The sequence below is a fragment of the Amphiprion ocellaris genome, chromosome 24 (genome assembly GCF_022539595.1).
Source record: "Amphiprion ocellaris isolate individual 3 ecotype Okinawa chromosome 24, ASM2253959v1, whole genome shotgun sequence".
NCBI lineage: Eukaryota > Metazoa > Chordata > Actinopteri > Pomacentridae > Amphiprion > Amphiprion ocellaris.
The window spans coordinates 20,194,169-20,221,037 of record NC_072789.1 but is presented as its reverse complement, the minus strand read 5'-3'; the positions used below and the strand labels follow the sequence as shown (position 1 = coordinate 20,221,037).

At 38.5% G+C, this 26,869-nt stretch overlaps 1 protein-coding gene across 2 annotated transcripts; it reads left to right on the top strand.

Moving 5' to 3' along the window:
- Positions 1-78: 78 nt before the first annotated feature.
- Positions 79-26,258, top strand: nhej1 (nonhomologous end-joining factor 1). Of its 2 annotated transcripts, none has more exons than XM_055008107.1 (9): positions 79-161; positions 2,432-2,551; positions 4,577-4,783; positions 6,321-6,542; positions 6,633-6,771; positions 7,708-7,766; positions 25,025-25,205; positions 25,592-25,689; positions 25,961-26,258. In XM_055008107.1, the coding sequence occupies exons 3-9, from the start codon at positions 4,595-4,597 to the stop codon at positions 26,033-26,035; spliced, it is 963 nt and encodes a 320-aa protein (XP_054864082.1). In that variant the 5' UTR covers positions 79-161; positions 2,432-2,551; positions 4,577-4,594; the 3' UTR covers positions 26,036-26,258. The 2 variants fall into 2 exon arrangements, with proteins under 2 accessions (XP_054864082.1, XP_023147463.2); XM_023291695.3 differs by having other exon boundaries at positions 80-161; positions 25,025-25,190.
- The last annotated feature ends 611 nt before the right edge of the window (positions 26,259-26,869 follow it).

Below are 26,869 nucleotides of genomic sequence, written 5' to 3'. Positions count from 1 at the left end.
ATTAAAATGTTTAATGTATGTAATGATCATCATGATTTTATTTTTCAAAAAATAATTCTTTACGTTTTATTATAAGCGGAACCTTTGAACTACGCTTTTGTTTGACGTCGGTGTGGGACTCTAACTGTCAACAGCAAGCAGCGGAGGAACAGCAAACATTGGTACTTTTAAAGCACTAATATACTCCTTTTTATATTTTATCATGTGTATAGGTGTGTTACGAGCTGTTGTCTTAGAATAACGATCCAACAACATTTATTTAATGCATAAATTAACTTAAACTAACGTCCGTCGTTGCTTTGTTAGCTCGAAGCTAGCTAAACCCGCGCAGTTTAGAGGCAAAAGTACGGATTTTTGCTGTAAATGCGCATTTTGCGGCGCTGAGATGATCGCCGAATTGAATATCAGCGCCTCAGGAAGCAATTTAATCTCAGTTTTAATCTATCTCTCCGTTATATTTCATAATTGGCTGTGAAAATTTAAAAGTAGGTCTTTTTTTATATGAGGTTTGGTGTGATGTTCTGTCGTTAGCAGGTTACGTTTCCTCTTGAAGTTGCTCACCAAACACGGTTCAAAACATCTACTCGTTCGCATCTTTATCAACACAGGTTTATTAATATACTGGAGAACTAAAAAGAAACTTCTAGAGATGTAGAGAAAGTTTAAAATCATCCGATTTCTTTGGACGAATGTGTGCTGACCAGGAAGGGAAGCTTAAATTCTGAGATTTGTGAATGGAGTTTGGTCTAAACAGATATTTTCAGGAAATTTAGTGGTGTTTATCCACCGAGCATGGTCCTGCTGAATGTTCCTGGAGGTCTTGACCAGTTGTTCAGAGGTTTATCACAGATTTAGAGCATCAAACTCCTAATTTCCTGCATTCTGGTTAATTTCTATATCATTTTATGGTGCAAGTGGCTTCATTTATGTGAAAGAAAAGACAAAATTCAGGCACCAGGTGACCATTTTAGCACATTATTTGTCGTCAATATGATATTTTACTTTATTCTTATTTCAGCATTTTCCATTTTTAATTTTGAAATGTAGTTTTATATGTCTTATTTTAACCACCTGCTACAGTTCTGTGTCCAGCTGCTTGAATTGGAGACAAATAAAGTTGTATTTTTAATTGAATTCAATTTTGAGGCGTTCTCGCTTCAAAATGATTATCAACCTATTTAACGTTATGTCTGCTGAGTCAACGCACTTAGCGGCTGGATTTACGGTGTGGTGCTCTTCAGTTTGGCGTGAGTCAACCTCTGTATGCCAAATGCTAAAATATGCTATGCTAAAATAACACAAAAACGCAAATGACACCAAAGGATGCTAAAATAAATCCAAAATCACCCAAAAATGACAAAAAAAAAGATGCAAAAATGCAGATCTATGGAAACAACAACCACAAAGTAGAGAGAAATCAGAAATTTCTTCTGTTCAGAATAACACAAAAAGACAAAAACACCACAAAAAGATTCTGAAATTGCACAAAAATGACAGAGGTGTTAAAATGACATGAAAATGGCACAAAATCACACAAAAGGATGCTGAAATAACACAAAAAAGACAGAAATGACAAAAGACGTTAAAATGAAGCAAAAACGTACAAAATCACACAAAAGGAGGATTAAATAACACAAAATGACAAAAGAAGTTAAAATGATGCAAATACTCAAAAAATCACCGAAAAGGATGCTAACATATGAGAAAAATTACACAAAAAGACACAAAAATTACATAAAAGATGCTAAAATATGAGAAAAAAGACAAAAGGGCACAAATGACACAAAAGGATGATTAAATAACTTAAAAATGATACAAAAAGACACAAAAATTACACAGAAATGACAAAAGACATGTTGAAATGGTGTAAAAATGCACAAAATCACACAAAAGGATGCTAAAATACGAGACAAATGACACAAAAGGATGCTAAAATATGAGAAAAATGACACAAAAGGACACAAATGACACAAAACGATGCTTAAATAACAGAAAAATAACACAAAAAGCACAAAAATGACACAAGAAAACACAAAATTCAGGCACCAAGTGACCATTTTAGCACCTTATGTACATCATTTGTCGTCAATATGATATTTTACCTTATTCTTACTTCAGCATTTTCCACTTTTCATTTTGAAATGTAGTTTTCTTTGTCTTATTTTAACCACCTGCCACCGTTCTGTGTCCAGCTGCTTGAATTGGGGGTGAATAAAGTTGTATTTTTAATTGATTTAATTGAATTTTGAGGCCTTCTTGTTTTGAAATAGTTACAGACCTATTTAACGTTATGTCTGCTGAGTCAATGCACTTACCGGCTGGATTTATGGTGGTGGTGCGCTTTAGTTTGCCGTGAGTCAACCTCTGTAACTTGCGCTACGTTTCAAATGGCGACTGATGAGAAATACCTTGTTCCTTTCCCTGAAAACAGGAGCTGCCACCGCGGCGTCCGTCCTGCTAGGTGGTGATTATGCGGCCGGTTTGGCTTCTGTAAAGAAAGCGTGGCTTCAACAGATCTGGGTCCAGGCTTCGGGGGGCTCATTCCTTAGAGGTGAGTGATTTTAAAAAACACTACAATTACTCCGAGCTTTCTGGGAGCTTCGACCCACAAATTGGGCCTGTAAAGTGTAAAATGTGCGATTCTGAACTGCGAGGTTCACTTAAAAACAAAAATATCGCAGCAGAGAAATGCCAGAACTGCAGCTGAGATGTTGAAGTATTATGTTTCTTTGCTTTTACGTTCTTCTTTCTGCTGTAAAGTACTTTGAAATTTTGCATTGAAAACTGATATTTAAGTGCAATTTCGAGCTTTACTCGAGTAAAGCGTCTACACACTGATTTTTTTTAAAGACACAAAATGACACAATGTGTATTTTCCAAATGTTTTTTTGCTCCTGTTACATTTTTCCTCACTGCTGGTCTCATTTTCTCCTGCAATCTAAAATTCTACAGCTGTATGGAAACAGAACGATCATGAAGGAGAGGGAACTCAATATTGTCTTCTGTGTAGAATGACATCGTTAGAATGACACAAAGAGACAAAAGCAACACAAAAGGATGCTAAAATAACACAAAAATGACACAAAAAGACACAAAAATGGCATGGAGATGTGTTAAAATGACATGAAAATGACACAAAAACTACACAGATGTTAAAAAACACACAATATGACACTAAAGGATGCTAAAATAACACAAATATGACGCATTAAAATGACATGAAAATGACACAAACACACAAAATCACATAAAGATGCTTAAATAACACAAAAATGACAAAAAAGACGCAGAAATGACATGAAGAGGTGTTAAAATGAGATGAAAACGAGACAAAAACACATAAAACACATGAAAATGACAAAAATTACACAAAAGATGCTAATATAATACAAAAAAATTACACAAAAATGACAAAAAAGATGAAAGATAGACAATAATGAAGCTAAAAAGATGCAAAATGACACAAAAAATGTCTATTTTCCAGGTGTTATTTTCTTCTGTCACATTTTTCCTCACTGTTGGGTTCATTTTTCTCTGTAATCTAAAGTCCTGCAGCTTTTTCCACTACTTTCTTCTCTTCTGCATGTATCTGACAGCTTTAATTATTTTTCACATGCAGATTTTGCACAATAAATACTCTTAATACACAGAGTGACAGATTAAACCTTTTTTATTCCTTCTTCTAAAAATCAGTGTGTAGTCGCCTCCCATTTCAGACTTTTTTCTTTTAATTCTTACGCATTTTAATAGATAAACAAATAATCCAACGTCTCAGCAAAACTGGACACTGATTATGAGATTTATTAAAAATAACAGTGCATTCACAGCGGTTCAGATTTCCAGAAACACACCACTAGACACACGGATGCTTCACTATTAATAATCGAGCGACGTCATATTTAATAACACGTCAGTTAGAGCAGAGGCGCTGCTGGATCTAGAAACTCTGGAAGCTTTTCCCAGAAATCTGCAGGGTTTTTTTTTTTTTTGCACCACCTTCGAGTTATTTAAGGGAGAAATAAATATAAAACATGACACACTGGCAAAGTAAGGTCATCCCACTGTGTTTCTAACTTTAGCGATCCGCATTAGTGATTGCAGGTTGGCTGGAGCGGCGGTTCTGCCTCAGAATTAGTCGCATTTATGATGATTCAGAATCATATGGACCAAAAAAAACACAGATTTTCTAACTTTTACCAGCCAGTGTAAAGTAAAATCATCTTCTCTGTTAATACTCTGATAGCAGGACATTAGAGGAAGGTGCAGGACATGAGAAGTTGCAGGACATGAAGAGAAGTTGCAGGACATGAAGAGAAGTTGCAGGACGTGAGAAGAAGTTGCAGGACATTAGAATGAATAGTGAGGAAAAATGAGACAGGAGCTAAAAATACCTGGAAAATAGACATCTTTTGTGTCTTTTTGAGCCAGTTTTCTCTTATTTAAGCCTCCTTTGGTGTAATTTTTCTATCATTTTAACATCCTTTTATGCTGCTTTTGTCTCTTTGTGTCATTCTAACCATGTCATTCTGCACAGTTAGACTAAAGTCTGGTTACGGCCGTCTTCTTCCTCCTGCAGCTGTTTCTTTCTGCTGCGATGGAGGTGATGGAGGTTCCTGCTGACGACGTCCTCCTCCAGCGTCCGTGGCTGCCGGTGAGCATCAGCGGCTGCCAGCTCCTCACCAAGAGCTGGTTTGGTGAAACGGCGTACCGCGTCCTGCTGACCGACATGCAGGGAATGTGGGAGGAGAGGATGGAAACGGTGGACATCCAGAGCCGAGCACAGGTACGTCGACTATGGAGTCTGTTAGCGTCTGAAGAAGGACTCTGGGATGAGCTGTTAGTGCAGGAATATTTGGTCAAACTTCAAAGCTGTAGTTTAAAATCACTTCTTTAGGATTTCAAACTCAATTTACATACTTTTAGAGACGCTAGCGTCCAGGAAGTTACTTTTTTTTGGACTCAATAGCCATTCTGTGCAGTTTCTATGTGTTTTTTTTCCCTCTTTGCTTCTGTCTCATTTTTCCTCGCTGTTGGGATCATTTTTCTCCACAATCTAAAGTCCTGGAGCTCCGTGGAAACAGAATGAAGGAGAGTGCAGAATGACATGAGACAAAAACGACACCAAAGGATGCTGAAATAACAGAAAAGTGGCACAAAAATGACACAGAGAGGTGTTAAAATGACAGAAAAATGACAAAAAGACACAAAGATGAACAAAATAACACAAAATGAGTGTTAAAATAATTATTTAATGCTTAAGTAACAGAAAAATGATGCAGAAATTACCCAAATAGACATAAAAATGACATAAAAGGATACCAGAATAACACAAAAATGACACTAAAAGGCACAAAAATTAACAAAATAGCTCTAAATGATGCTTAAATTACAAAAATGACACAAACGGATGCTAAAATAACATGAAAAAACAGAAATGACACAGAGAGATGCAAAAATTACACAAAGATGAACAAAATAGCACAAAAGGATGCTTGAATACCAGAAAAAATATACAAAAAGACACAAAATAACACAAATTACACAAGAGGATGCTAGAATAACATAAAAATGACAGTAAAAGACACAAAAATGGCCACAATTGCACAAAATGATGCTTAAAAGACAAAAATGACACAAAAAGACACATAAATGACACGAAGAAGTTTTAAAATGACATGAAAATGACACAAAAACACACAAAATAACATCAAAGGATGCTAAAATAACACAAAAATTGCTAAAAAGACACAAAAGGATGGTAAAATAACACAAAAATGACAAGACACAAAAATGACACCAAGAGACACAAAAATGACAGAGAGGTGTTGAAATTACATGAAAATGACACAAAAATGCACAAAATCACAAAAGGAAGCTTAAATAACAAAACATGACACCAAAAGATGCAAAAATGACATGAAAATGACAGAAACGCACAAAATGATATCAACGGATGCTAAAATAACAGAAATGACAAAAAATGAAATACAAAAAAGATGCAAAAACTGCCGGAGACAAAACTGCCAGAGAATAATGCAAGTGTTAAAGGGATTACATTCTACCAGTATGAAAATTCTCCAGACAACAATAGTGGACGAGTCCTGAAATCTTAAACTCAGTTTGAACACAAATTAACCCATCAGGCCAATTCTATTCCGCTAATCCCTCTCAAACCTGCTGGTGGCTTTTGAGTTTTTTGTTGGTGAAACTGCATACATGTGTTTCCCTTCTAAATATTTATTTTAAATATTCCAGCATCTGTATCCTGAGGATAAAAGCAGCTCTCCTTCGCTTTATGGATCCATTGTTTGTTCCACCAGGAGCTGAACCGGCGTCTGCGAGCTCCGGTCAAAGCCTTCTTCTCCCACCTGTGTGAGGTGGTCCAACCCTACCTGTCCGGACCTGCAGGACGAGCCGACCGGGAGGCTCAGATCTCCCTGGATCGCCGTGACGACGGCAGCGTGAGCCTGAGGCTGAAGAGCGAGCTGGCGGGGCTGCCCTTCTACTGGGAGTTCCAATGCACCCCCGCCCCCGTCGCTTTGGTACGGTCTGAGTTTCAAATCTGTAGTTCTCTTGGATGAGGCCGCTGTGGGTTTAAACCTGGACGTGGATGTTTTAACGTCTGTTTTCAGGTGTGCGTTCAGCTGGTGCGCCCCCTGCTGGTGATGAGCCGCCTGCTGCAGCGACAGGTGGACCAGCTGGGAGGACTTCTGGTCAGGAAGGATGCCGAGATCCAGGACTACAGAGAGAACGGAGCTACACTCAGCAGAGGTAACACAGGGTTCCTCATTGGACCTCGAAAAGTGCTTTAAGATGACATGTTGAGAATAAAATGAAATTTAAATAGAAATGAGTTGAATCAAGTCACAGAAACGTAGCATGACTGACATCAGCAATAAAGCATTAGAAGAAGTTGCTGGACATCAGAAGAAGTTGCTGGACATCAGAAGAAGTTGCAGGACATTATTAGAAGTTGCAGGACATTAGAAGAAGTTGCAGGACATCAGAAGAAGTTGTTGGACATTATTAGAAGTTGCTGGACATTAGTAGAAGTTGCTGGACATTAGTCAAAGTAGCTGGACATCAGTAGAAGTTGCAGGACATTAGTAGGAGTTGCAGGACATGAGAAGTTGCTGGACATCAGAATAAGTTGCTGGACATTATTAGAAGTTGCTGGACATTAGTAGAAATTGCAGGACATTAGTAGAAGTAGCTGGACATTAGTCAAAGTAGCTGGACATCAGTAGAAGTTGCAGGACATTAGAAGAAGTTGCTGGACATTAGTAGACTCTGAAACTTAACAGCATTTACTGTTTTATGAGAAATTAAGAATATGTGGGTGTTTAATCGGCAAATAAATCAGTCGACCGTCTTCCATTTCGAGTTGGTTCTGCCACTACCGGATCAGCTGCCCATTTGTGCGATGGCAAATCTACTTGGACAACTGCACAAAATGTGTTGCCAGACACGTTTCAGGGATTTTGAGTCATTCTGCAGATGCGTTAATTGCGTTAAAATTTTTAATCAGATTAATCATGAGGATAGATTAATCCGCGTTGTGTTAATTTTGACAGCCCTGATAACAATAATAGTAATAATAAACTTTATTTGTAGACCACCTTTTCAAAACAAAATTACAAAATATTATTAATGAACTAAATATATGTTAAATAAATATGACGTTAACTGATGTCTGTTTGAATCCAGAACGCCTGCAGACGGATGCTTTTGTTGAGCCGACGTACAGAGAAGACTTCATGGCAAAGGTAGGAAGCTACAGGACATGAGAAATGAGAAGCTGCAGAGGTCAGCAACACACACACACAAAAACACACTGAAACACGTCTTTTAACCACAATCAAACCCGTTGACCGCCTCTCTCTCTTCCTTAAACACCGGTCGCCATGACGACCTTTTAAATCACTGCTGTCAGCCAATCAGAATGCAGCAGGGTTTTTTTCTTTAAAGCTGTCCTCTGTGTCTGTGTGTGTGTTTGTTGTGTTCATGTGTGGAATTTCTCATCTCTGACGACTCCTGTGTGTGTTTGCGTTCAGGAATTTCAGATTCATCCGTTGAATTTTCCAGGCAGCGTCTATATGTTCCCTCCCTGCTTGTTTTTTACATTTTTATTTCAGCTGCAGTGCGTTTGTTTTACTCACTGAGCTTCTCTTTTTCCTGCTGTCTGAAGCTGCATTATTTCATTAACTCAGAGTTAAAACTCCTACAAACAGCTGGAGGCAACAAACTAAACTTATTATTGGTGACTCTCATCGATCTTCCACATTCTCCTGCTCAAGCTGTGATATTTTTTGACAAAACCGGTGCTAAAATGTGGAAAAAATCTTTTTTAAATGTAGAATTGATGCATGTCCAGACTTGAACCTGAAAATACAATTAAAATGCCATAAAAAAACGATGAAAATCTCACAGCAATACATTGAAAAATAGCCTATAAATCAAAAAAATACTGATTATTGTCACTTTTAATGGATTTTCTGTCTAACTTTTTGTCATTTGGAAATTGTTAAACACATTTAAATCGATTTTTATGCCACATTTTTTTTAATTTAATGGGTTTTTCATACCAAGGAAAACAATATCTGGTGAAAAATGTGATTAATTATTGCATTTCTAGAATATTTGAATCTGGTTTCAATCAAAAAAATTAACAGCTTTAAAGGGAATTTCAGAGGCAAAATTAAATTTAATATATATCATCGCAGTTGAGTCACTCATGGCTTGTCATTTGCGCCAAGGAGAGCAAAATTTTTAGATTTTTACTGAATCTGTTTGGTGATGGTGGTTTATTTTTGGCAGTTTTTTTTTTTTTTTTTTTTTTTTTAATGAAAAATGATTTTGATTCAGTGTCTTGATTTTAAGCTCATGTTTGGTTACAGAGCGGCTCCTCAGGCTGTTGAAAAGCTGTAACCTGACGGCACTTTTTGAGGTTCGGAGGGTTAAATGTTAAAAATAGGCGAACCTTTAGTGACCTTTGTTGCTCAGAAAAGAGCCATTGTTTCTGAAGAATCCGCCTTCGTGTGAAGGTCGTGGAGTTTTTAAAGATCACTGGGAAGTTTCCCTCCGCCGCCCCGTTTGTCAGCTTGACTCATCAGCTGGTGTTTTGTTTTTTTCGTTTGTCTTCAAACTGACAAACCAGGAAGGAGTCTTATTTTTAAGCAGCAGGTACGAGGAGTCATGGAAAGTTCCATCAGTAGCGGCTCTGAGTGTCAGAAACCACAGAAGAAGAAGTGCATCAAAGTCTTCCCTCTTGTGGCAAATTCCACTGAAGTCCGAGCTGAAATAAAATGTGCCGGGGAGGAATGTCGCGTCAGACGGAGAATCACACGGCAGGCCGAGGCGTTTAGCGCGTACGTGCGGTATTTATCTACCGGGGCTTGTATTTGTCTCCGTCTCCGTGGCAACGCTCATGGCAGGGCATCACACTGAACTCATACATGATTTGTTTTCAGCGAGGAGCTGATTTTAGTGTCAAAAGACACAGAAATCTGCATTCAGGGTCAGATTTTACTCGCTGGACTGGATCAACACACGAGTGTCAAAATCATTTTAGTTCAGGTTAGTTCCACTTTCAGCCCAATTCGATCTCAAATTTCCAGTAAAATCACAGGATAATAACCTATAAATATCTCAATGTTCCCTTTGTTTTAGTGCAAAAAGTACATTCTGAAAATTTTCACATTTAAGGAATTATCTTTTTACAAAACAGTATGAACAACCTGAAGTTTCTTAATAAAAATAAATTACATTTCAACAATATTATGCCTCAGTTTATCTTTTCCACATTACAACTTAAAGATCACAGAGTGTCTACAAAGAAAACATTTAGTCACATCTGGAACTAAGTATTTTACTTTCTGATCAAAATGACCAAAGTCAGATCCAAAAACACAATAAAAATATCACAAAAACAAGACACAAAATGACACAAATTAAACAAATAATGACAAAAGTGAGAAACAAAACAACAAAAAATAGGCAACACAAGTGAGACAATAAAACAAAACAATAGAAACGACACACAAAACAACCAAAAAAGCAAAACACAAAATGACAAAAACAAGAAAAAAAAACCACAAGTGAGACAAAAAGGAAACGCAAAACGACAAAAACATGAGACAAATGACAAAAGGCAGACAAAAAATAAAAGCAAGACAGAATATTACAAAAACAAGACACAAAAAGACAAAAGCGACAAACGAAATGACAAATAAATTAGACGAACAAAACAAAGAGACAAAAGTTTCAAAGCGACAAAAAATGGACAAAAACGAGACAAAAAAATTACAAAAGCGAGAAACAAAATGATGAAAAAATAGACAAGCAACACAAGCGAGACAAAAAACACAAAACAACAAAAACGACACTCAAAACCAATGAAATAAGCAAAACACAAAATGACAAAAATAAGACAAAAAAAACAAACGAGACAAAAAAGAAACGCAAAACGACAAAAGCATGAGACGTTCGACAAAAGTCAGTCAAAAGCAAAAAAGACAACAAATACAAGACAAAATATTACAAAAATGACACAGAAAGTGACAAAAAATGAGACAAATGACACAAAACAAAACAATAAAAGACACAAAAAATTTGAAAAAGTTACAAAGCGACAAAAAATAGACAAACGACAAAAATGAGACAAAAAATGAGAAATGTGGGAAAGAAAATGACAAAAAAATACACAAAAGAGTGATTTTTGTAAACACTTGCTGCAATTCAGTCAAAAAGTCCATGAATTTGTGTCACTATTTGTCTCATCTGAGTCACTAATAGCTGCGATGTTTCGCCGAGGAATCTAAAATTTTAGTTCTTTTTTACAGACTCTAGTTCGAGCAAATGGTATGTTTTTGGTGATTTTTTTCAAATAAGACGTGTAGAATGAAGAGATTTAAATGAAATGTTGGGATTTGAAGCTTTGATTTTCCCCAACAGAACGACAACTCACAGATGAGTAGTTCAGAGACGGTTGGAAAGATCTGTTTTCATAGTTTCTGCCTCCGATAAATGGAGTCATTTTGCCGGTTTTTGTAAACACAGCCTGCAGTTCAACCGACAAGTCCATGAATTTTTGTCATGTCGCTGTTTGTCTCAGCTGAGTCACTAATATCTTCACTGTAGCACCAAAGATCACAGTTTGTTTGTTTTTTTTTTGTCAAATCTAGTTGGAGGAAATGGTATATTTTTGGTGATTTTTTTTTTTTAAAATGAGACATGTAGAATGAAGAGATTTTGGTGAAATATTGGGATTTGAAGCTTAGATTTTCCCAACTAGAGCAACAAGTCATAGATAAGTATTTCAAAGACAGTTGGAAAGTTGAAAATCTGGTGATTTCTTGTGTTTTTACAGTTTCTGGCTCTGATAAATGGTGTCATTTTTGTGATTTTTATAAACACTGCCTGCAGTTCAGCCGAAAAGTCCATGAATTATTGTCACATCACTGTTTTTCTCAGCTGAGTCACTAATATCTTTACGGTTGCACCAAGGAGTATAACATTTTTGTGTTTTTACCAAATCTAATTGGAGAAAATGATATGTTTTGGGGGATTTTTTAAAAATGAGATTGGTAGAATGAAGACATTTTGATGAAATTTTGGGATTTGAAGCTTAGATGGAGCAACAAGTCATAGATGAGTAGTTCAAGGACAGTCAGAAAGTTAAATATTTGATCTTTTTATTTGGTTTCATGCCAAATGTACGAGTGTTTGCATCAATGAGGCGTCTCCGAGACGTAAAATATCACTAAAAAAGAGCCAAACTGACATTTACATCCACAAAGTGCTGCTTTCATTTTGACGTTTTGCTGATTCACTTGAGGAAATGCCGCCAGATGACGGCCGGAAAGCGTCGCGGTGAGTCAGACATGATGGTTTTAACGGTGAGATCAGAGCTGCAGGTACAACAGAGTCTCCTGTTCTGGTAAAAAACACCCAGCTTCGGTTTCAGTTTTCCTTCCTTGAACTTCTCTGATATTTACGAGGAGCAGAGCAGACGAATATCTGCAGAAATCTTCCTCGTCGTCGGCCCCTTCTTTTTTTTTTCTTTTTTTCTGTTTGTGGCCGTTGGTTTCCCACAATGAGGGGAGTGAAGGGCAGCGGGACGATGATGACAGCAGCAGCAGCAGCTTTTATTTTCTACCCAAAGCCCCTCCCCAGCCACACAAACACCCCACCCAGCTCAGGTCAACATTTACACGGGTGGAATTAGCGTCCACACAAACACACACTGAAGCTGAAAAACGTTCAGATCCTCTCAGGATCACGTCGGCTTCCCTGAAGGCCTAAATTTGGAGGGTGTGTGTTGGTAGCCGGTCTTGTGTCCTTGTGAGGACTGGCGTGAGGCCTTCAGGACATCTGTGGGAAGTGAGGACAGGTCAGAATCCGGTTCAGGTGGTTTAGAAGACGGACGAATGTTTGTTTCACTTTGTAAAGACCTTCAAAGGGCCGTTTGTGGGTCCAGATCTGGTTTTAGGGTTTAGAGCAAAGACTCTGGGAATGTTTTATCAGAACACGGGATATAAAGGTGTAAACATTTAGAAAATCAGGATGTTTTTTTGACAATTTTTTTTAAAAAGGGAGCATTTATGTTAACCGAGGATGTTTTTTAACATGAGAAAATTTCATGAAGTGAAGATGTTTGTGTAAAATGAGGACATGTTTATAACTAGTAAAGCACTCAGAGAACGCTGTCCTCCTCCAAGGCTGCTCAGTCGTATCATTTCTGACCGCTGAAATCTTGAAAAAATTTGTGACAGAATCACGGCACTATAGAATGTGGACATTTAATATAGATGTACCCACAAACAAACCTTGACCTTGTGCTGAGCACAGGTATGTGTTATACATGTGTACATTATGTACGTATACCGAATCGCGATGCCTAAATATGTAGCTGGCGGCGGGAATTGATGGGACTCAGAAACACCCCCACAATTTAATCAGTTGTTCCTTGTATTATTTCTGATGGATAAGTCCTGATAAGTCCACAGCGGTGGATTTGTAGCAGGATCACAGTCATGTGATCGTCAGCAGGCAGCTGATGTAGTGTTCACTTGTCATGGTTACAGTGACACCATGCCAATACAGAAATCCTTAACAAATCCATGGATCCAGACTATAAGCTGCATCACTGAATCTAATCACTTGGTCCTTGTGTCATTTCTGATCTTCCCTGAAAATTTCATCCAAATCTGTCAGTCTGTTTTTGAGTGATGTTGCTAACAGACAGACAGACAGACAAACCAACGCCGATCGTCACATAACTCCGCCGCGTTCCTTGGTGGAGTAATATTGAGGATGTTTTTGTAAATTAGGGACCGTTTTTTCTATTTTAAAAAAAAGGGAGGGGGGGGCGTTGTTCAACAGTGTGGACATTTTTATGATATAAAGATGTTTTTTAGATTGAGGACACCATTTTTGTTTTGTTTTTTAAATTGGACATTTTAGTCAGGACACATTTCTAAAAAGTGAGGATTTTTTTTTTTTTGAGGACACATTAAAAAGTTAGGATTTTTTAAAGATCGAGGATGTTTGTTAACCCTTAGATTCATAAGTGGGTCAAAAATGACCTGATGAGTTCATTTAATTTTCCAGGTATTCCTCAAAAAACATGTTTTGATAGCATTCAGTTTAAACATTTATGATCCCTTTTACACTTTTAAAGACATTGTAATATTTGTATGACTACCCCAAGCTTTTTATCACTGATTATATCATAAAAGAGGTGATGAAGTGCACAAACTTGGAGAAAAGGGTTGAAAAATGTCATCAAAATGGACGTGGACATTCGTCTATTGCTGTTCTGTGTAATATTCTTCTTTTCCAATTATCAAAATGTTCAAAATCTGTTATGAAGTGAAAAATAGACATAATTCAAACAAGAAATCACACAAAAAATATAATGCAAACAATAATACAAATGTTTATTCTTAACCAAAATGACAAAAAATGTATAAAAACACACTGATTCTTATAAGGGTCATTTTTGACCTACTTATGGAAGAGTGTAGGGTCCAATCAGTGCAGCATCTGAGGGTTAAACAATTAGGATAAAAAAGTGAGGATTTTTTTTGCGCACTTTTTTTTCTGTATGTATGTTTATGTTTTGTTTTTTTATGTTTGACATGTTTTTAAAAAGAGAACATTTTTGTACAATAAGGACTCGTTTTTAGAAGTTATGTCATGTGACAACATGTTTTTGAAAATTCGTGTTTTTATGTGAAGTGAATAAATTTTCCAGGAACTGCAGTGTCTTTGGTTGACTGTTTTTGTAAAGTGGAGATACGTTTTTTGTCTCTTGTGGAGTCGAACGTTGTGGGTTCAGATTGTGTTTTTGTAGAGTAACGCTCGGTGTCCTCACAAACACAGGCGTCCTGACATGTGGCGTTGTGGTTGTAGATGTCGGTCCACACGCTGTGACGCATGCTCCTGGTTTCTCTTCGCTGTGTGGCTGCTTTTTATCTCCGTGTTTACGTGCAGCAGCGGTGACGCATGCCCCGCAGTTTGCAGCAGCGTCACGGTCGTCGTCTCCGAACTGAACTGTCACCGTTTGGGAACGTCGCCCGCTTCCTGTTTCACGAGACGGCGGCTTCACAGCTCCAGTATAACGACATCTGACAATTAGTGGCCGCCTCTGACCAGAACACCTCACTGGAGCTGCACACAATCACATCATTGAGCCAAAATGTTCCACATTTGGCATTCCTCGCTCCAAATTTCCTGCCTTTCGTGCTTAAAGTGGAGGTTTTTCTGGTCGAGGTTTTGCGCTTAAAAACAATCAATGAGAAACTGTTCCTTCCTCCTCTACGGCGTAGAGATGTGCAGTTTTCCGTCTCCGCTAAAGCGCTGTAATGATTATGTGCTGCAGGAATTATCCTTAAATGCTACGTAGCGCTCCATGAGAAGCCCGACGCTGGCACAGCAGGAGGAGTCAAATCCTAATATCTGTGTGCTTCAACCACCAGAAGCTCTAAGTTAAGAGCAGGGCAGGAAACTGAACCTCTGCATCCACCGACCACAGCAGCCGATGGATCCAAAATACACACTTTGACTCAGGAAAACCCTCAGATGGAAGCCCCTTAATCGAAGAAAATCAAGCAATCTCAGACGAATACAACAGATTTTTACTAACAGAAACCCAGTTTTTGATCATGTAGTGTTTGCGTTTTTCTGTCTAACCAGCTTTACATCTTTCACTGATTCTCTATAAAATGACTTAATTTTAAAATGAGCTGCTTTTGTTCTGATGTAGCCTCAGCGCTACCTGACACATGAAACATTCTCACACACATTTTAAAAAAAGAAGTTTTGAGTTTGTGGTGTTCTAAATTTCGACACAGGGATTTAAACTTTTATTGCAAATGTGCATCAGTACCAAACATCTGTCTCTTTGATCGCTAATAATCATCATGACGTAGCAAAAACAACTAAACCAGTCGACTCCTAATTGACAAGCGAGCAAACACAAGAGAAAGGTTTTTTAGGTTTTTTAACTTTAAAATATGTCAATATGACCCACAACATAACAGGAGGGTTAAACTGACATTAGATTTATATAAATGGATGCATCTTTACATTGATTTTGTAATACCACTTCTAAAATCAGTTATAGTTACAGCAGGTCCTCGGTTTACGACGTCCTTGACCGACAGCGTTTCGTAGTTGCGTCGTCTTCTCCCATAAATTTAAAGTTGTTCATGGTACCCCACCTCAACCTGTTGAGCTATCTGGGCAGCTCATCTCCAACAAATTTATTGTCAAAGTCTCGCTCCATCATTCAGACGTACAGCGTTTGCGATGTGAAAACAAATTTCAGGCAGGAACTAGTTGGCGAGCGGAGCAGACGAATACGTCATCACGCTGCGCTATCCAAGGAAGACGCCTTTGTTTACATTTCGCCAGGTGTATGCCACATTTGATTGTGCTACGTTCGCTTTCTTTCATTTGTGTTTTATTTTTGGAAACTTTTTGCCCTTCATTATGGCTTCGAAGTCTAAATCAGACTCTTCTGATGCTTTGAAGAAACGGAAAGCCATCTCCATGGAAGTGAAATTAGATACAGGTGAGTGACATAGGTACTTATGTACAGCATGTGAGTTCCAAGTTTCAGCGAAAATCGCGTTACGTCGTGCTGTAGGAACAGAATTCCAACTTAAGTCAAGGACCCCCGTAAGAGATGCTAGTGAAAAACGATCACTCTTTTCAGGATTCTAGATTTTAGTTGAGTCAAACAAACTGAAACTGATGCAAAAGTAAGAGGAAGAAAAGATGGAAATCTAGTCTGAAGTAGACGAACCCCACCATGTGAAGGTTGGAGCTCTTTGTACAGATTATGTAACGTTGCATGTGAAGCTATTAAATCTGAGAAAACGTGTGAATCACCCTGGGAGTAGGAGGAAGCGGGAACGAGGAAGGATTTAAGAGAAGACGGGAAGGTGGGAAAGGTTCTTCTCTCCCTCCGTCCTCAGTGAATCATTGACCACCGAGCTCGTAAACTGCAGCGAGCGGCTCTTTATCTCACGTACCTGAGGAATTCAGGGCTGGGGTGGTAAGTAGGCGAGGCTCGGAGGGGGCGAACTCATCAGCAGGAAGGTGGTGAAGAAAGTTCAGCTTCCTGCAGAACAGTGTGCAACCCGACTGTGGTGGTCATTTAATAATAAACTTACTGCAGTTAGGCCACATTGGACCAGGTCTGTTCTAGCCTGGGTCAGTTGGATCGGGTTTATTCCAGTCTTCGTCTTTTGGACTGGGTGTGTTCCAGTCTTTGTTAGTTAGACTGGGTGGGTTCTGCTCTGTAATGTGGTTGTGGTTGTAGTTGGTCCAGTTCTACTCCATCTTTGGCAACTGGTCCAGTTCTGTTCTAAATGGGGTCAGTTAGTCCAGGTCTGATCCAGTCTTAAGCGGTTGGACCAGCTCTTATTGAATCTATGTCATTTGGTCCAGATCTGTTCTAGTTTAAGTCAGTTGGTCCAGATCTGTTCCAGTCTTTGGCAGTTGGACCAGGTCTGTTGTAGTCTAGACCATGCTTTGTTAATGGATTCATATCAGTTCCATTCTACGTCAGTTGGTCCACACCTTTTCCGGTTTCTTTATCAGTTGGCCCAGGTCTGTTCTAGTCTGGGTCATTTGGTCCTGGTTTATTGCAGTCTGTCAGATGTGCCAGGTCTTCTGCAGTCTGGGTGTTGGTCCAGTTCTGTTAAACTCTTTCACCAGATGGTCCAGATCTGTTCTGGTCTCCATCATTTGGTCCAGGTCTGGGCCAGCCTTCATCAGTTGGTAAAGATCTGTTTACACACTATTTTAATTGGTTCAGGTCTGTTCCAGTCTTTGTCATGTGGGCCAGGTCCATTCTAGTGTGAGACAGTTGGTCCACGTCTGTTCCATTCTGTCATTTGGTCCAGATCTGGTCCAGTTTTTGTCCGTTGGTCCAAGTCTGTTCCAGTCTTTATTGCTTGGTCCAAGTTGGTCATTTGGGAATGTTCCAGTCTTCGTTCTTGAATGACAACCAGTTTGGAGCATTTCGACAAAAAAAATGTATTGATTTGAAACCTAACACATGCATATCCAGACATCCAAACAGATCATTAGTCATCAGCATCAGGGGCTAAAGTGATAAAATCCTGGATTATCCAAGAACAGCTGAAGGTTCTCTGGACATTTTCTTTCTTTTCTCTGGCATTTGCTGCAAAGTTTGTCCTTGCTGCCTCCAGCTGCTAGCATTAGCTAACTCCTGGTTGTTGTGGAACTTTAGATGTTTTAGGAAACTGCTTGTATTCCTGATCTCTGATACCAGTGTGTTTGGTTTGGATGCAAGAGCAAGAAACATTTGCTGTTCTTACAGGATTCAAAGGGATTGTGTAGTCTGATGTTCGTATCATCCTGACTATAGAAGACTCAAAATGTGTGCAGTCCGGTTGAAAAAAATCTTTTCTCACATTTCTGCTTGTCTTCAGATTTGTCCCAAGCTAAGACCAGTTAACAGCTAACTAGTCTTAAATGGAAAGAAAGAAGCTGTGCGTTTACCCTGAAAATACAAAAAAATTAAAATAAATTAGAAGCATCACCATCTTTTAAACTTACACTACCATTCAAAAGTTTGGGGTCGCCCAGGCAGTTTTATGTTTTTCATGAAAACTCCCACTTTTATCCATGTGCTAACATAACTGCACAAAGGTTTTCTAATCATCAATTAGCCTTTTATCACCATTAGCTAACACAATGTAGCATTAGAAGACAGGAGTGATGGTTGCTGGAAATGTTCCTCTGTACCACTATGGAGATATTCCATTAAAAATCAGTCATTTACCACATTAACAATGTCTAGACTGGATTTCTGATTCATTTTAATGTTATCTTCATTGAAAAAACAGCTTTTCTTTCAAAAATATGGACATTTCTAAGTGACCCTAAACTTTTGAACGGTAGTGGATCTTTTGAGGGATCAGATAGAAAGTTGCCACTGGACCAACAGTCAGTGCAGGTTTTGCTTTTTTCCTTTCTGTTTAGGTCTTGTAGCTGCACTCAACACTGATTGCAAGCATCTCTTGGGCGCTGGGGCCTCTTGTGATGCTGCTATATTTTACTACTTTATCCATCACATGATAAAAATAGATATTATTTGAAGCCACGGTTTGTTTGTGAGGAGTGAAAGATGGAAAAACATCCACATCCAGCAGGTCCTCCTCCTCTGTCAGTTGCACACAGTTTCCACAGGGTTGTCCCGGGCCCGGTCTGTAATTAGGCCCTCTGTGGGCTGGCTGCTGCCCCTGTTCAGCTGCCGGCCCCTGGGCCCGGGTCCAGCCTGGACCGGCCGGTGGCGGCGTCCCGCAAAGACATCATGAGCAGCGTGAGAGCAGCGATGTAAAACACGGCAGCGGTGCTGTTGCCGGCACGTGAACACGCTTACGGCCGACTGCAAGAACCGCTTCTCTTTATCTGAGACACTTAACACTTCCGGTTATGGAGTTCAGACAGCTCTGGAGCGAGCCGCAGACTCGTTAAGGCTTCCTCAGCTGACAGAAGGTGGACTTTGGGTTTGAAGCCAGCTGCTGTCATCAGGCCTGAACTCGTCTGTTTCACTGTTTTACTGCAGACGCAAAAACGTGCCGTGGAGAGGTGTAAAAATTAACAAAATGGCAGAAAAAGATACATAAACAGAAAAATGATACAAAAAGACTCAAAAATGACACAAAAGGATGCTAAAGTAATACAAAAATGACACAAAAGGATGCTAAAATAATACAAGAATGACACAAAAGGATTCTAAAATAATGCAAAAATGACACAAAAGGATACTAAAATATTACAAAAATGACAAAAGGATTCTAAAATAAGACAAAAATGACACAAAAAAACAAAAATGGCATGAAAATACACAAAAATGAACAAAATAGCACAAAAGGATGCTTAAATAACACAAAAATAACTCTAAAAGACACTAAAATACCACCAAAAGATGCTAGAATAACACAAATGATGTAAAAAGGCAAAACTAAACAAAATAGCAACAAAATGGTGCTTAAATAACAAAAGTTACACAATAGAATGTTAAAATAACACAATAATGACACAAAGACAAAAATGACATGCAGAAATTTGCGGAGATGCGAAATGAACACAATAGCACAAAAGGAGTGTTTAAATGTTTATTTAATGCTTAAATAAAAGAAACATTACAGAAATGACACAAAAATGACACAAATTTTTTGCTGCCAGGTTTTCACTTTTTTGGAGATTTTTTTGAGTACAAATATGGAACTTTCTGAGTGTCTTCTTTCGGACCTAACTTCTAGAAAAACGTCCTGCTTTGTTGGGTTTTATTGGGTTTTTTTTGAAGTTTTTATATCTCTTTAGTTGTTAGTTGCAGCTGATTATCTTCTCTCTGGTTCTTGTCACTGTTTCGTCATTTTCCCGGTTAATTCTGCGGTTTAATCGTCCAGTATTTTTCCGAGGCTGCGTTGTGGAGCCGTGGAGTTCAGACGTCATCGCTCTGGGCTGCTGGACGGGAAGCCGAGGTGACGATGAGAGAAAACGAGGCGGGAGGTAAACATGAAGTGTGAGACTCTCCGGCTCCGGATTCAAAAACAACAGCAGCTAAAACTAGAGCTGTTTACCTGCTAATAATAGAGGAGCTCTGGGGCCGACCTCTCCTCACCTTCACCACTCGGTGCTTTGCTGTGGTTCAGGGGGCGGAGCCTGGAGGCGTGGCCGCCAGGTGAGCGTCCGTCTTCGTCCTCGTCTTCGCCCTCGCTGCTGGACTTTGTCCGGTTCTAAGAACAGGAAGGAACTTTCCAGAGCGTTACTCAGCTCCACCAGAGGTTGTTGACCCGCCATAATCACCTTTTTTATTCCTCGGCTGGTGTTTCCTTTCTGGTCAGATAACAATCCTCACACCTCCAGGACGCTTTTGTTCTGGTCCTAAATACAGACATGTATGGAAGCCCAGTGCTGCCCAGAAAAGAAAAACAATGTGGATTATTTTGGCTTTATGGAACAACTAAAGTGTGAATCTGAAGCTTTACGGAGCTTTTAGTGAGATTTGACTCAAAGTTTAGCTTTTGGCTGCAGAAAAATAACAATTAAAATGATGATCATCATAAAAAAATAGAATAAAAGGCAGCAAAAGAAGTAATTATTTACATGTAAAGGCGATGTTCAGGTGCTTTCAGTGAGATTTAGCTCAAAGTTTAGCTGTTGGCTGCAATATTCAAGCAAACTTTGGAAATAATAATAATTTAAAAATTATGATTATAATAAAAATTAAAATAAACTGCAATGAAAAATGTAGCATATAGCAATAAAATAATCATCATAATAATAAAAAACATTATAAAATGCTATTTTATAGGGAAATGCTATTATGAAATGTTATTAATACAGTGAAAAATGTTGTGTTAGCACAAGAAATAAAGTAAACCAGCTCTGATTCAGCTGTAAAAAGAATAAACACCAACTTTTTTTATAATTGTTTACATGTGAGACATGGGTGCTTTTTATGAGATTTAACTCAAAGTGCCTGGCTGCAAACATTTGGACAAAATAGCAATAAAAACATCATCATTATAATAAAAAATAGAATAAAATGCAGTAAAAAATGTTGCTTTAGCATAAAAAGCTAAATAAACCAACTCTGAAACCTTTTAAATTGAGTGCAAGAATAATCTAAAGAGGCCATTCCAGAATAAAAGTACAGTTTTAATTAAAAATATTCACCATAAACAGCATAAAAACGGATTGATTTCGGTTCAGAATTTGGTGCGTTTACTATTTGTACTCTTGGCACTAATGGGCTTCCGTAGAGCCGAGGAGGAGCTCCAGACTATCGAATAGAAAGCTGGTTTCCAACAAATGGAGCTGAGCGTTTGACATCAAATGATCTGAAGAGAGCTGGTCAGCAGCCAGCAGCAGGAGGCGAAGAAAGGGACAACTTTCTGCTGCACATTGGTTCCTCTGTGCCCGAAGCAGAACCAAGCCTCGCCGTTTATTTTTACCACATTTAAACAAACAAATAGCAGAAAATAAATCAATGCGAAACCTCGAAACCCCCGACCACAGTGTGTTCAGGAGCCCCTCTGCCCCGACAGCGAGCCGGAGACCACCGATCTCTGCTGGTCAATATTTGAGGAGCTAATTTGGAGAGTTTGTCCTCTCATCGGGGGGAAAAAAGAAAAAAGAGAAGGATTTAGTGAATAGAGAGTAGCAGGAGTTTAGCTGCAGCCTTATCTGTCAGGTAGCAGCAGATCAATACCAAATATCAGCAGTTTACTGGATGTAAGTCTCACATTCATTCACAAAATGCACAGCTGCCTCACAAAAAGTCACATTAAATCTCTGCAGCGTATCGTTTTGTGTTTGTTTTTGTCTCACTTGTGTTGTTTGTGTCTATTTTTTTGACATTTTTTTCTTGCTTTTATCTTTTTTGTCTCATTTGTGTCCATTTTCGCCGCTTTGTAACTTTTTTGTCATATTTTTTGTTTCTTTTTTGTTTTATTTCGTGTCGTTTGTCTCATTTTTTGTCGCTTTATTTCTTGCTTTTGTCATTTTTTTGTCTCATTTGTGGCCATTTTTCTCGCTTTGTAACTTTGTTGTCAGATTTTTGGCTCTTTTTTGTTTTATTTCGTGTCATTTGTCTCATTTTTTGTCGTTTTCTTGCTTGCTTTTTACTTTTTGTGTCTCGTTTTTGTAATATTGTCTTGTTTTTGTTGTTTTTTGTCTGACTTTTGTCATTTTTCTATTTTTTGTTATTTTGTTTCCCGCTTTTCTCATTTTTTGCCTCGTTTGTCCATTTTTTTGTCACTTTGTAACTTTTTTTGTCTGTTTTGTGTTTGTCTAATTTTTTGTCATTTGTTTCTCGCTTTTGTCATTTTGTGTCTAATTTTTACGAATTTCTTTTTGTTGTTTTTTTTTGTCTGACTTGTCTGACTTGTTTTGTTTCTCGTTTTTGTCATTTTGTTTCCTTTTTGTCTCCCTTATGTTTTTTTGTCTTATTTGTGTCATTTTGTGTTTTGCTTTATTCATTGTTTATGCATTTTTTGTCGCTTTGTAAATTCTTTGTCTCTTTTTTGTTTTGTTTCGTGTGGTTTGTCTCATTTTTTGTCATTTTTTCTCGCTTTTGTAATGTTTTGTCTTGTTTTTGTTGTTTAATGTCTTTTTTGTCTGACTTGTGTTGTTTGTCTCATGTTTTTGTCGTTTTGTTTCTCATTTTTGTCGTTTAGTGTTTCTGTCTCGCTGGTGTGGCTCGTCCACTTTTTGGTTGTTTTGTTTCTCATTTTTGTTTTTTGTGGTCTCGTTTGTGTCATTTGTGTAATTTTTGTCTCATTTTTGACCATTTTTTTGTTGCTTTGTAACTTTTATCCAGTCTAATATTGTGCATCTATGATTTAAAAAAAACTGTAGAAATAAGAATCTCCACTGTTTTGAAACTTGGCACTGAGTTTCATCACAACAAGCAGTGGTTTCCTTCTTTATTCACACATGAAGTCTTTTGCACTTTTAATTGCAAATGAATACTATTGCTGATTAGCAAAACATGTTCTTATGTTTCTGTAATCCGAGAGTAAAGACTATGTCCAAGCTCTTTAATCACACTGATAACTGTATTGCTAAATTATAATTATTGTTGTACTGGAATTTTCAAATTTACTGTTTTACAAAAAAAAAGAAAAAAAACAGTAAAACACTTATTTTTTGATTGGACTCTTGTTCTCTTCCACTAAAACTCGCCTCCTTTTCTTCTTCTCTTCCACTAAAACTCGCCTCCTTTTCTTCTTCTCTTCCACTAAAACTCGCCTCCTTTTCTTCTTCTCTTCCACTAAAACTCACCTCCTCTTCTTCTTCTCTTCTACTAAAATTCGCCTCTTTTTCTTCTCTCTTCCACTAAAACTCGCCTCCATTTCTTCTTCTCTTCCACTAAAACTCGCCTCCATTTCTTCTTCTCTTCCACTAAAACTCGCCTCCTTTTCTTCTTCTCTTCCACTAACTCACCTCCTTTTCTTCTTCTCTTCCACTAAAACTCGCCTCCATTTCTTCTTCTCTTCCACTAAAACTCGCCTCCTTTTCTTCTTCTCTTCCACTAAAACTCGCCTCCTTTTCTTCTTCTCTTCCACTAAAACTCGCCTCCTTTTCTTCTTCTCTTCCACTAAAACTCACCTCCTCTTCTTCTTCTCTTCCACTAAAACTCGCCTCCTTTTCTTCTTCTTCCACTAAAACTCGCCTCCTCTTCTTCTTCTCTTCCCCTAAAACTCACCTCCTCTTCTTCTTCTCTTCCACTAAAACTCACCTCCTTTTCTTCTTCTCTTCCACTAAAACTCGCCTCCTTTTCTTCTTCTCTTCCACTAAAACTCGCCTCCTTTTCTTCTTCTCTTCCACTAAAACTCGCCTCCTTTTCTTCTTCTCTTCCACTAAAACTCGCCTCCTTTTCTTCTTCTCTTCCACTAAAACTCACCTCCTCTTCTTCTTCTCTTCTACTAAAATTCGCCTCTTTTTCTTCTCTCTTCCACTAAAACTCGCCTCCATTTCTTCTTCTCTTCCACTAAAACTCGCCTCCTTTTCTTCTTCTCTTCCACTAAAACTCACCTCCTTTTCTTCTTCTCTTCCACTAAAACTCGCCTCCATTTCTTCTTCTCTTCCACTAAAACTCGCCTCCTTTTCTTCTTCTCTTCCACTAAAACTCGCCTCCTTTTCTTCTTCTCTTCCACTAAAACTCACCTCCTCTTCTTCTTCTCTTCCACTAAAACTCGCCTCCTTTTCTTCTTCTTCCACTAAAACTCGCCTCCTTTTCTTCTTCTCTTCCCCTAAAACTCACCTCCTCTTCTTCTTCTCTTCCACTAAAACTCACCTCCTTTTCTTCTTCTCTTCCACTAAAACTCGCCTCCTTTTCTTCTTCTCTTCCACTAAAACTCGCCTCCTTTTCTTCTTCTCTTCCACTAAAACTCGCCTCCTTTTCTTCTTCTCTTCCACTAAAACTCACCTCCTTTTCTTCTTCTCTTCCACTAAAACTCGCCTCCATTTCTTCTTCTCTTCCACTAAAACTCGCCTCCTTTTCTTCTTCTCTTCCACTAAAACTCGCCTCCTTTTCTTCTTCTCTTCCACTAAAACTCGCCTCCTTTTCTTCTTCTCTTCCACTAAAACTCACCTCCTCTTCTTCTTCTCTTCTACTAAAATTTGCCTCTTTTTCTTCTCTCTTCCACTAAAACTCGCCTCCTTTTCTTCTCTTCCACTAAAACTCGCCTCCTTTTCTTCTTCTCTTCCACTAAAACTCACCTCCTTTTCTTCTCTTCCACTAAAACTCACCTCCATTTCTTCTTCTCTTCCACTAAAACTCGCCTCCTTTTCTTCTTCTTCCACTAAAACTTGCCTCTTTTTCTTCTTCTCTTCCACTAAAACTCGCCTCCTTTTCTTCTTCTCTTCCACTAAAAGTCGCCTCCTTTTCTTCTTTATTAAACATCAGTTCTTCCCATGTGAAACTTCAGAATCAGCTTCAAACTTGTCCTTCCTGTTTCTCCTCCAGACTCTTCCTCTGCTGAGCTCTGAGCATCAGGATGCTCTCGGCTTCGACGACGACCTCCAGCAGCTGTACGCCACCGTCGTCGCCCACGGCAACGCAGGGAAACGCAAGCGGTCGGAGGTGGAGGAGGACGAACCAACCGCCGCAGTCGTCAAAGAACCACCAGCCGTCGCCTCGACTCCAGGTGAGCTTCACAGTTCACAGAATAGCACAGAAAATGTAATTATAGGCTGACATTTACTCTCAATTACAATAAAATGTTCATTAAAAAGTGTTTTTTGTTCAGTAAAACCATCCAAAACCCCAAAAAATAAGTTGACGAAGATGTGGAGCCAACAAATGTTTGGAAGAATTACAGAATGTTTGACTTTTTTACTGAAAAATTGCTCAAATGATGAATAAATGACCTAAATTATTGCAGAAACGTGTGATTAAAACTTCAAAATTAGCTCTTTTCGCACCCTTTAATTAGGAACAATCACAAAATTCTGACTGACAACCGAAGAATTGAATCAGTGTGAAGTTTAAGCAACATTTTTCTGCTTGCATTGGGTTGTTTTCACCCTTCAGCTTCTGGATCCACTGAACCGGCAGACAGGAAACAGAGCCACAATGGACGGGTGGAAACAGCTGGAGCCAAGATGGCCGACAGACCCGCAGTACAGCAGGTGACTGTTTACTCATTTTTAACCATCAATTCTCCATTTAATCACCTTAAAACCAGCAGTAAAGGTGGCAGAAAAGTGTCTAAATGGCAGAAAATGACGTGAAATCTGAGGTTTGTAGAGATTTTAACTGTAAAATAATCGTTTTAGTGCCATAAAATAACAAAAAGTGGGAAAATAATCAGTGTTGATGCTGCTAATGACAGAGTAGATTTGATCCTGGTGGTAAAAAATAAGAGATTAAAGGAATATTTTTATTTTTTTCTGTCTCCAGCCGTCCGTGACCTCCGACCCCGCAGAGCGACCGACCTCCAAACCAAAGAAGAAGAAAGTGGGGCTGTTCAGATGAGCAGTAGGACGCCTGATTTTAAAAGCGCTTTTAAACTTTCACCCCGAAGGACAAACTGCTTTTAAGATGATTTTTAGACTTAAATAAATCAACTCTTTGCTCTTTTTTAACGACTTTACGACCCACAACATCAGGATTTAATGCTTTTAGCGACTATATTGTGGATTTTGGGGATTTTTAAGGACTTGAAGTTGTCAATTAAAGATGTAAATGTCATTTTAAATCCTGTTTTTGTCCGTTATTTGCTAAATCAACTACTGAAAATATTCAGAATACATTAGATTTGACTCTCTAGTACCAGTGAATGGTGATAATTTCAGTTTTGCTTTGATTTTAGAGCGACTTTTTGAAGGAATTCGTCATTTTTAAGCCTCCACAGTGTTCTGCTGTCGTCCTGGGTGGTTGTTCGTTTCTCCCTGACTCAGACAGACGGAGGACAACGAGCCGGCGGCGGTCGATAGAGCGACCGATCTCCTTTTTCAGAGCCCAGCGAGATGTTGACTCAAGGTGTTGCAGCATCCTGGGAATGTTACTGAAGTTCTAGCTGAGCAGTCACTGTTTGCCGCTCAGCCTCGGAGGGTTTCAAGTGTTTCTGCGCGACAAAAGGTGACTGAAAGTGTCTTTATTTAAACCCAGAATGCAGCCTGCACATTATCACATGTACAAACTGTAAATTTAAGATGCAACAATAAGATAAAAGATGGCAAATCTGTTCATTTCAGGGTTGAATAGTTTTGATTTGGTTTTATAATCATAAAGAAAATGGAAAACGATTAATGAGAAATTCATGAATCGATTATAATCTCATCTTAAAAATCTTTTGGGATCATCAGA